Consider the following 11,392-nt stretch of genomic DNA (forward strand, 5'->3'; position numbering starts at 1 on the left):
TGTTAGCCAGGATGGTCTCGATCTCCTGACCTCGTGATCCGCCCGTCTCGGCCTCCCAAAGTGCTGGGATTACAGGCTTGAGCCACCACGCCCGGCCATGATTCTTTATGTAAGAAGAGGGAATGAAGGATACATATGTACTTGTGTATCTATGAACTATCTCTGAAGATAGACCACGCCTGTAATCCCAGCACTTTGGGAGGCCAAGGGGGAATGATCACTTTGAGGCCAGGAGATCGAGACCAGCCTGGGCAACATAATGAGACCACCATCTCTATATTTTTAAAAAATCTGGCCAGACACAGTGGCTTATACCTGTAATCCCAGCACCTTGGGAGGCCAAGGCAGGTGGACCACTTGAGCCCACGAGTTTGAGACCAGCCTGAGCAACATGGTAAAACCCCACCTCTACTAAAAATACAAAAATTAGCCAGGCGTGGTGGTGCAAACCTGTAGTCTCAGCTACTCGGGAGCCTGAGGCTGGGGAATTACTTAAGCATGGGAAGCAGAGGTTGCAGTGAGCCAAGGTAGTACCTCTGCACAACAGCCTGGGTGACAGAGTGAGACCCTGTCTCAAAAAAAAAAAAAAAAAAAATTTGTGTTCCCTTTTATGGCTGCAGGGTATTCCATTATTCTATTATATGGAATGTATTTACTGTATTTTATTTAACCAGTCTGTTATTCATGGATGCTTAGATTAGCTCCAATGAAAATCATGTTCAGAGTAAATTTGCAATTTTGAACAATTGTATTTGTGGAATAAATGCCTAAAGATAGAAATATTGGGTCAAAAGATATATGCATTTATAATTTTGATAAATTCAGCCAAATGGCTTTTCATGGAGGAGATACCAACTTATATGTTACCTGCACTGCATGAGAGAGGCTGTTTCCCATCCCCTCGCCTCATGCTGTGACTGGCAGATATGTTGACCTCCGGTATAACAGATTAAAAACTGTATCTCAGTATAATTATAATTTTTGTTTTCTCTTACTATGAATGAGGCTAAGTATGTTTGCGTATGTTTGGTTGTCTGAGTCTCTTTTTACGTGAACCTTCTTTATATACTTTGCCCATTTTTTATTGGGGTTATTGATCACTTTAATGATTTGTAAAGAGCCCTTCTCCTATTAGAAAAATGAGCTCTTTGTCATTAGTTGTAAACATTTTCTTTTCTCTGCTCACTGTAACCTCCACCTCCCAGGCTCAGGCGATCCTCCCATCTCAGCCTCCCAAGTAACTGGGACTACAGTTGTGCACCACCACACCTGGCTAATTTTTATATTTTTTGTAGAGGTAGGGTTTCACCATGTTGCCCAGGCTGGTCTCGAACTCCTGGGCCCAAGCGATCCTCCCGCCTTGACTTCCCAAAATGCAGGGATTCTAAGCGTGAGCCACCGTACCTGGCAGTTGTAAATAAATCAATATATATATTTTTCTTTTTTTCTAAGCCTCCCTGAGCAGAGAAATTGTAAATACTTTTAAAAGACAACAAAACCCCAAGTTTGTGGTTTGTCTTTTAACTTTGCTGTATTAATCCATTTTCATACTGCTATACAGACCTGTTTGAGACTGGATAATTTGTAAAGGAAAGAGGTTTAATAGACTCACAGTTCAGCATGGCTGGGGAGGCCTCAGGAAACTTACAATCATGGTGGAAGGCAAAGGGGAAGCAAGGCACCTTCTGCACAAGGTGGCAGGAAGGAGAAGTGCTGAGCGAAGCGGAAAGAGCCCCTTATAAAACCATCACATCTCATGAGAACTAAGTATCACGAGAACAGCATGGGGGAAACCACCCCCATGATTCAGTTACCTCCACCTGATCTCTCCGTTGACACTTGGGGATTATAGGGGTTACATTCAATATGAGATTTGAGTGGGGACACAAAGCCTAACCATATCATTTGCTAATGATTCTTTGCCATGCATACATATTTTAAAGTTGTATATAGTTGAATTTATGAGTTTTTCTGTATATCGTCTGGGTTTTGTGTCATACTTAGGAAGTCTTTAAAAGGAGTGTTTTGGACTTGCCGAGTTTGCTGGATAGCCAGATAGAAATGCCCTTTAGTGGCCGGGCACGGTGGCTCAAGCCTGTAATCCTAGCACTTTGGGAGGCCGAGATGGGCAGATCACGAGGTCAGGAGATCGAGACCATCCTAGCTAACACGGTGAAACCCCGTCTCTACTAAAAAATACAAAAAAAAAACTAGCCGGGCGAGGTGGCAGGCGCCTGTGGTCCCAGCTACTCGGGAGGCTGAGACAGGAGAATGGCGTGAACCCAGGAGGCAGAGCTTGCAGTGAGCCAAGATCCAGCCACTGCACTCCAGCCTGGGCAACAGAGCGAGACTCCATCTCAAAAAAAAAAAAAAGAAATGCCCTTTAGTTGTTAGAAATATGGGGCTGATATTCAGATAAGAAGTCAGGTTTGGCCGGATGTTGTGGCTCAGTCCGTAATCCCAGCATTTTGGGAGGCTGAGGCGGGCGGATCACCTGAGGTCAGGAGTTTGAGATCAGCCGGGCCAATGTGGCGAAACCGTGTCTCTACTAAAAATGCAAAGAAAAAAAAATTAGCTGGGGGTGGTGGTGTGTGCCTGTAATCCCAGCTATTTGGGAGGCTGAGACAAGAGACTTGAACCCAGGAGGTGGAGGTTGCAGTGAGCTGAAATTGTGCTGCTGCACTCCAGCCTGGGGGTGACAGAGCGGGACTCCGTCTAAAAAAAAAAAAGTCAGGCTTGAGGAAGGTTTGAAAGTCCTAGTGGACAGTGAGGACAACTGTGAGAGACACAAGGCAGCATGAGGGAAGGGACAGACTGAACCAAGCTGGGGAGACATTCAGGGTGGAAAAGAAGAGCAGTCCCTTCACTGTGGTTGAGACCTTTTCCCTTTCATCTTTCAGGTCTCATGAATGTGGGTGTAGGTTTGAGCACAGAGTTGGAATTCCTACAAGGGATTCTTGCTGCTGCTATCACCACCCCATCCTCACCTGTGGTTTAAGAGGATGGAGATGGCCGGGAGCAGTGGCTCACGCCTGTAATCCAAGCACTTTGGGAGGCCAAGGCAGGCAGATCACCTGAGGTCAGGAGTTCGAGACCAGCCTGGCCAACATGGTGAAACCCCATCTATACTGAAAATACAAAAATTAGCTGGGCATGGTGGTGTGTGCCTGTAATCCCAGCTATTCGGGAGGCTGAGGCAGGAGAATGGCTTGAGCCCAGGAGGCGAAGGTTGCAGTGATCCAAGATCACACCACTGCACTCCAGCCTGGGTGACTAAGCTAGACTCTGTCTAAAAAAAAAAAAAAGAGAGAGAAGGACAGAAATAAGACAGGCTGCCCACAGGGAGGTCTCCAGATGTCTTCTTCCTTGTTCCTCTCTTGCCATTCTTAGATGATTGGTACCAAGCTCAGGGAAGGCCCACCTTCCGGTGCCTGCCCAGCCCCTTGACCGTCTCAGTCCTTCCCCTCCTTGACCTAGGCTCCAGGCCCTAAGTAGTGGCTCCTCCCCCAAGGGCCCCAGCAGTAACCACTTTGCTGCACTATGTACCCTCCCCAGAGAATCCAAGGATGGAGAGCCAAGCCTGCGATCAGCTGCCCGCACCATGCCCAGGAGGAAGAAAGGCTACTGCGAGTGCTGCCAAGAGGCCTTCGAGGAGCTCCATGTGGTGAGCCCCTTCCCCACTAAGCAGCTGCTCCCAGAGTGCCTTGAGGGATCCTGCTCACTGGGGATGAGTCCTTCTTGTGCAGTCTCCACGCTGCTGTGGCTGTGTCCTCCAGGGCCATAGCATGGGCTGGGAGGTCAGCTTCCATGTCCCCCTCCCCTCAGGCCTCATGTAATGCCCTGTCCTCCTCTCGCCCCCCGGCAGCATCTTCAGAGTGCCCAGCACCAGGGCTTTGCCCTAGAAGCCCATCCATATGCAGAAGTGGACAGGATCATTGCCCAGCTCAGCCACAGCTTTGTAGACATCCCTTTCCAGGCCGGCCTCCCCAGGTGAGTGCCATGCTGGCAGGCATAACTGCGTCTGCACTCCTCTGTTGCCCTCTGGGTGGGAAGAGACCCTCAGGTTGATGGCTGCTGGGACCAGACTGTGATGTTTTCCTCTTTTCTCACCTTCCTTTCCCCTCATCCTCAGTCCTGTTTGTTTTGGGGATGGCCAAAAAAAAATTAAAAGACCTCCATTTGTGGCCTCAGTTGATGAAGACTAGACCCAGACCAGACTGTGGCTCCCTTCCTACCCCACGGGCTTTGATGTGGATGATAAGCAATTCTGGCCAGGGAGCAGGGAGGTAGTTCTCGGGCCTCTCCTAGATAGGCGAAGAGTAAAGTCTTTCTCCCTCTGTAGAAGTCACCACCAGAAGGAAGGACTGCATGGGGTTTGGTGGGAATTCCAGGGCCCTCTGAGCTCCGCTTCCCCTTGCTGCCAACAAGGCAGACCCTCTCCCATCTGGAGCTATGGCTTCACCTCTCACCCCAAATCTCCACCTCAAGCTCAACTCGCACAGCCAGGAACTGCACTGCTTTCTTCAGCTGCCAAAGGGCACAGCCTCCTCTGTGAGGTCATGAAATGGAATAGCCTCTAACGTATTCCTCTGGCCAGCCCCAACCACAGGCCACAGAGCCAAGAGAAGTGCACACAGTGCTAACTGCTGCGGCAGGTTCAGACCCAAACAGGAGAACTTTCACACAGGGCCTCAGAGAAGGCAGCCATCTTGGCACATGAACCGCCAGCTGTGGCGGCTCTCCCTGTGCCCTCAGCCCTGGCCCAGGCCTGCTGTGAAGTTGAAACCTGCAGCTCACTGGGTGTTTCTGTCTCAACAGGTGGTCAGGTTCCCCAGCTTCTGACTGTGGCCCTCTCTGTCCTAAGACTCTGCACCCCCGCCAGCCCTCCCATCCCAGGGCAGCATCTCCCAGGATAAGGAAGGAAGACAGCTGCCAGGTGTCAGGTGTCCCAAAGCAGGATGGGACAGTGAACAGCACGCAGGCACCAGCTGAACATGCAGGGACTGGTGAGGTACCTGAACCTATAGCAAGCTGCCAGGACCTGAGGGGGTTAGTTGATGTGTTTATGGACACCCCAGAGACACCGGTGTCTAGGAACCCTGCTTGCCAGCGCCTGCTGCCTAGCTCTGGTTTTATGGAACTCTCCTCTGGCCTAGACCTGGCACTTGTTGGCCACAAGCGCAAGGTTCAGTTCCCCAGTGGCAATGCTGAGAAGAGAGTGGGGGCCTCTTGGCCACAGGCTTCATTTTTTGTCCCAATAGCACCCAGCCCCTGTGGCACCAGGACAACCAGTGGCAAGCATCTTCCCTGTCTTCCCCTTCCAGGCCATGAGTCCAGGCTCCTCACCTCCCTCCAGCCCTTGTGCCACTCACAGACCTGCCTCTCTCTCCCAGACCCCTTTCCCTGGCAGCCCACAGACAGACTGGGAGAGTTCTGGGCCACACAGCCCCACTGGCGAGAGGAAGGATGGCCCCCCGGGCCTGAGGATTCTGAGTGTGCAACCCCTGGCCCTGTATGCCAGGAGGCTGGCCAGCTCCCCAGCTGCCCCACAGCTCCAGGCTGGCCATCAGCCCCCCTGCACTCAGCTACCAGTGTGCAGCCCTCAGGAGCACCTGCAGAGAGCAGGTCTACCTCCCTCCTGCAGCCCCTGCCAGCCAGTGCAGGAGCCAGCTGTTCCTGATGCCTCTGGGCCCCCCAGCCTCTCCAGGTGCCCTGTCGCCCTGTCTCCCAGCCCTGGTCCCAACCCCAGCCCCAGCCCCAGCCCCATGCCGGCAGAGAGCTGCTCCTATGAGTCCCCAAGGTGCTTGGCTCTTCACGGAGGCAGGCAGCTCCAGATTGAAGGGCCACAGATACAATTTATTCCCCTGCTGCGTGCTGCACACCCGGCCAGGGCTGACCAGGACGCAGGAGGGGCAGAGCCCCAGGACTTCCCCAAAAGAGCCAGAAGGGGGCCCAGGCCTGGCCTTTGAAGTCCAGCAAGCAGCTGTCACGCTCGGCTCCATGGAGCCAACAGAGCCAGCCCTCCCACTGGCCAGGTCTTTGGGAGAGAATCTGGACTGGGGGCTGCCCTCTCCTACCCCCGCGTCCTGCCATATTCCTGACCAGGCAGAGTCCACGGTGGGCTTGCCCAGCTGAGACTGGCCACCCACGCCAGGAGACAGAGGCAAAGTTGGCATGGGGAGGGACCACAAAGGAGCTGGGGCAGCAGGAGTCCTGGCCTGGCTTCCTGGCCCTCCGCAGGCCCTTGCCTCTCTGCGGAGCCACGGGTTAGCTGTTGGTGTGCTCCACCCCCAAGCCCGACCTCCTTTCCCACGAGCATGTGGCCGCTCCTGCTTTCCGAAATGCCTGTGTTTATCCCCTCCCCCAGCCCCCCACGCTCCCGCACACAGTTCCTCAGGAACATATGAAGCAGAGGAGGGGCTCGAGCTGCGCCACTCACAGAGCTCCCTCCCCCAGGCACTTAGTTGGGGCCCAGCACTGACCTTTCCCCTGAGCCCAGGATGTGGCCAGAGCCCCCTCTGGAACCCCTCTTGGCCCTTCTCTGCCTCCTCAGCTTGAGCTGCCTGCCCAGAGTTCGGCTGTTCCGGGGCCAGTGTGTCACCTGCCAACTTCCACATCACCCTCCTCCCTCGGTCCCTCCTCTCCTTCCCCAAGGACCTCCCCCCATTTCTGGCAGCCAAGCCATTAATCTAGAGACAGAAATGGGTTTGCTATCGATTCTCTGGCCACTTTTTCTTTCATTATAATTTGTACTGTGGTTCTTCTCACCCTTCTCTGTGTCCGTGGGTTTGTCTCTTTAAATGTTGAAGCTCCCGGAAGCCTGGTGCTATTCTGTATCTCCTTTCAAAGGAAGAAGAGGGGACCCAGCTGTGGGTGAGGACTCAAGTTATTAGTTTGGAAATAGAGCAACTTTGTGTACAGCCCACCTTAGAGGTCATGTTACCCGCTTCCTGTTAAATTTTACAATTAATTTTGGTTCAGGAAATGTAAATAAATTTGTTAATAACAAATAGCAAAGAGATGGGGCTGGAATGCCATATGTCAGTCCTTGATCTGCCCTCCAGTGACCCAAGGCAGGGCTGCGGGCCAGGAGCGATGGACAGAATCACTAGATGGTGGGATGGGACCTCCTGCAAGTCACACACATGTGAGTGCCACAACCCTCCTGCCGGCCTTGCCCAAGGGCTAAGGGCTCCAGGGAGCAGGGCTGCCTCTGTCCCTGCCCAGCCTCCTTTACCTAGTCTCATCTGGTCACTTACTTGGCTCTGTTGCCTAGGGAGTGGTTGCCAGCAGAGGACATGCCCCTTCATCCCTCCCAAGAAAACTCCTTTGCCCTGACGGAGATTCCTGCTAAGGGCTCAGTCCTCTTCCCTGAAGCCAGACTGTGGTTTATGTCTGGGTGCTGCTGGGTTCATCCCTTTCCTTTTGTGACATGGAGTTGCCTCATTCCCCATGACACCACCCCTCTGCATGAGGAAGTTTCCCGTCACCCCTGTCTCAGACTTTGATACCTTTACCTGCTGCTCACACAAAGCCCGTGGTGCTGGGTTCGGGTGCCCTCATTGTCAGCTGCCCAGGACCCATTCCCCGAACCTCACATCCGGGTACTCTTGCCTTCCCCTCCTATCTCAATGATCATGACCTTGGACATCTCTGCCAGGCCAAACCCCAAGGCTGGAACGCTCTTCAGCCATTTCTCCATTGCGGCTTCCTGGCTGTAGATTCAGGTTAGAGGTGAACCCAGAATACCTGAGACGTGACCCAGGAAGGATGGGTGCTGCTGGATATGAATGAGGGCCCGCAGTGGCTCCTTGGCGTGAGCACTGCTCAGACTCCTTTCCACTGCAGCCCCCTTTCCACATCCCCCTCCCGCACCAGACGACTTTGATCCAGACCCAGTGGACACTGCTTCATCTTGCAGTCAGTCCCTTTTCAACATGTTTCTGTTTCTTTCTGAAGAGGTGTCCTCCCTCCATAAGTCACGCTGTCTGTCCCTGGCCCTCCAGCCCACCTAGCCAACCACCCTTGTTGGTTTCCTTCTCAGACTTGCCACCTCTCCCTTCTGCCCCAAAATGCCATGCTCCTCTCCTGGAAACCACTTGAGTTGATTCAGTAAATCAACTTCAAATACTTGAAGACTCCCACCTTCTGTTCTCTGGCTCCTTCCTGCAGTCTATACCTACCGCCTCCTCTTCACCTCCTTCCCTTCCACACTTCCTTCCTGGGTAGCTCTGCCTGAAGCATTCCACTAGGATCATCTATTCCAAGGTCATGGACAGGCTACTGATGACCAAAGTTGGTTCCTTTTCTCCTTTCTTTCCTCCTTGAAGCCTGGCTCCCTTGGTCCCAGCAGCCCCTCAGTGGCCTGGTTCTCCTGTCCCCCTGCCCTTCCTCACCATTGCCCATTCCCTCATTCGTTCATTCAGCACAGGCCTTGCCGTCTGCCCCGAGTCAGCTCCGAGACACCTGAAGAGCCCTCCAGCCCTAACTGCTTTCCTCAGACTAGGTCCCGAGGCCTTTGTTGTTGCCTCTTCTTGCTGAGGCTTTCACTTCTAGGCAGATGTGGCCAATTGGTAGCTCCACCCCAACTTCCTTCTGCTGGGTGGAATGCAGGAGCTAGCTGTCCCCAGCTCACACTGTGACCTCAGAAAAATGCCTCTATTACTCGGGCCTCAGTTTCCTCGTCTTTAAGGGGCTCGGATGAGATTATTTCAGGGCCCTTTCCTATAATAAAATACTGTGACCACCAGCAAATCTTTTATGTCCTTCCCTGTCCTGCCACCAGCAGGAATGCTACATACCTGAGAATTCCTCCTCATCCTGGACCTTCGCTCCCCTTCCCAGGGGAGTTTCAGCTGTGCCCAGCTCAAACTGTTTTCTTGATCTAAAAAATGGAGGTAATCTAGGCTGGACACAGTGGCTCACGCCTGTAATCCCAGCACTTTGGGAGGCCGAGGTGGGTGGATCATTTGAGGTCAGGAGTTCGAGACCAGCCTGGCCAACATAGTGAAACCGCATCTCTACTAAAAATACAAAGCTGGGCGTGGTGGTGCGCCTTTCGCTCCGGAGGCTGAGGCAGGAGAATCGCTTGAACTCGGGAGGCAGAGGTTGCAGTGAGCCGAGATTGCACCACTGCACTCCAGCCTGGGCAACAGGGTGAGACTTTGTCTCAAAAATAAATAAATACATAAATACATACATACAAAAAATGGAGGTAATCATAGTTGCTACCTTGCTAGGAAGTCACAAGAATGAAATCAGATATGTTTGTGAGGTATGTGGCACAGAGCTTGGCACACTGTCTCAATAAATAACATATTACCACAGGCACACATGCCTGTGAGGCCTCCTTCTGAAACTTACATAAAGCTTCTTCTCACTAATTCCCACCTGGCAGTGTCCCTTGGTAACTGGCGTCCTCATCTCGGGTGTGCGTTTGTGGATGAAGCTGCTGAGGGACACTGTGAGACCCCCTGTCCCAGGCCCCCTCCCAAGGACCATCTCTCCTCAGCTCCAGGAGGATCCCTTGCATGGAAGAGAAGTGGCAGTTGGGCCCTTATGGGTGTGACTGTGTGCCCTACAAACCTCCCAAAGGATGAGTGTGCCTGGGATCCTGGTGCCCCAGGTGCCCCCAACTCCTCCCTTGGTGAAGCCTGAGAGCTTCAGAGATTAAAAGAGGGGCCACTTGGACACCTGAGAGGGAGGAGCATGAGGTTTCCCAGGAGAGCTATGCAGATGAGAAGAACGGTCCTTGGATCCTGGGCTGGCATCTGAGAGGAAGCAGGATGAACTTCTGTCCAAATGTTGGGCGCTTCCCCTGCTGCCACCCCTCACATCGCGACATCAGGCATAGGTTCTCTCTGCACTGGGTAGAGAGAGGACACCAAGGCCCCCAAGCCGTAGAGAGGCCTGGGGTCCTGGGCAAGGGCCAGGGAGCCGGTTTGCTCCTCGGCACCTTGGACGGTGTGAGCCCTGGGTGACTGAGCCCCTTTCATGCACCAGACGCTGCTCCAAGCACGGGCAGCTCAACCATCATCCCCGAGAGGAGCACTGTGAGTGGGGCTGGTTTTCTAACCCCTGCATCATGGATGAGGAAACCAACGCCCAGAGAGGCCAGCGGGCTTGCTTAAGGTCACACAGCCAGTTCATGGGGGAGGCAGGATTGGGACCCCAGCCCAGAGCCCTGAATCCTGCCCCCTTGACTAGCATGGTCTGTGCTGCAGGCCTTAAGGCTGGGCACCAGGCCTGGACGGCCTCCACTGGCAGGAATCACTGCCCATGGTATCACCCCAGGGCTGGAGGCAACCAGCAGCCCTCCCTTACCTGAAGTTGTGGAGACAAGGTCTTGGCCCTGCATCCCCAACTTGGCCCTTGTGCAGGAAAATTTGAGAGAATCGGCTGAAGGGCTAGAAGAGTGGCAGAAGGAAGGAGGCCCCGGCCTCCTAGGGGAGGGGCTTCCTAAGGGAGGCCAGACCCCAACCTCTCAGGACCCCACAGCTCCCTCAGGAAGAGCAACCCCAAGGGTGGCATCAGGGCAGCAGAAACAGTGGCCCCACCCTCAAGGGATGGGCGTAAGGACTGAAGGAGCCAGCCATAGCTGTGGAGTTGGGGTGGGGCCCCCCAGGGAACCCTGTGTTTGAGGGGGAGACACAGGCCTGCCCCGATCTAAGCAGAAAACAGCCCTTGCTATCAGGATCAGGTCTGATGAGGAAGACAAGCCCTGCTCTTCTGAAGTTCCAGTCTGATGAGGGACCACCAATGAGAAGACAGACGGCCCTGACCTCAGGAAGGAAGGTGGGTGAGAGAACATGAAGCAAGCTTTCTGTGTGGGGAGCCCACGGCTCCTAAGAGAGCTGAGGCAAGCATAAGACAGGGGAGGTGGAACCTCAGGGACTGGGGACTGTGCTCAAGGGAGAGGCAAGAGGTCTAACCAAGGCCGGGTGCCGGGGCTCACAGATGTAATCTAATCCCAGCACTTTGGGAGGCTGAGGCTGTAGGATCACTTGAGTCCAAGAGTTCGAGACTGACCTGGGCAGCATAAAAAGACCCCCATCTCTACAAAAAAAAAATTTGTTAGCCAAGCATTGGCCTCATGCCTGTAATCCCAGCACTTTGGGAGGCTGCGGTGAGTGGGTCTCTTGAGTCCAGGAGTTGAGACCAGCCAGGACAACATGATGAAACCCAATCTCTACAAAAAATACAAAAGTGCTGGGCATGGTGGCTCACACCTGTAATCCCAGCACTTTGGGAGGCCAAAGTGGGCAGATCACTTGAGGTCAGGAGTTCAAGACCAGTCTGGCCAACATGGTGAAACCCCATCTCTACTAAAAATACAAAAATTAGCCAGATGTGGTGGTGCACACCTGTAATACCAGCTACTCGAGAGGCTGAG

At 53.4% G+C, this 11,392-nt stretch overlaps 1 protein-coding gene across 2 annotated transcripts in view; it reads left to right on the top strand.

Moving 5' to 3' along the window:
• DBF4B (DBF4 zinc finger B) overlaps positions 1-8,744 on the top strand; it is a 59,644-nt gene extending 50,900 nt beyond the window's left edge. Inside the window, exons 11-15 of one of the 2 annotated variants that reach the window (XM_011985932.1) lie at positions 3,556-3,664; positions 3,866-3,990; positions 4,819-4,943; positions 7,065-7,147; positions 8,427-8,744. In XM_011985932.1, the coding sequence (XP_011841322.1) occupies positions 3,556-3,664; positions 3,866-3,990; positions 4,819-4,943; positions 7,065-7,147; positions 8,427-8,642 (658 nt within the window). In that variant the 3' untranslated portion in view covers positions 8,643-8,744. Of the gene's footprint in view, positions 1-3,555; positions 3,665-3,865; positions 3,991-4,818; positions 7,020-7,064; positions 7,148-8,426 lie in introns of those variants that run through there. The other variant, XM_011985931.1, reaches the window with a different exon arrangement.
• Positions 8,745-11,392: the final 2,648 nt, after the last annotated feature.

This window comes from Mandrillus leucophaeus, unplaced genomic scaffold, assembly GCF_000951045.1.
Source record: "Mandrillus leucophaeus isolate KB7577 unplaced genomic scaffold, Mleu.le_1.0 Scaffold290, whole genome shotgun sequence".
Lineage (NCBI taxonomy): Eukaryota > Metazoa > Chordata > Mammalia > Primates > Cercopithecidae > Mandrillus > Mandrillus leucophaeus.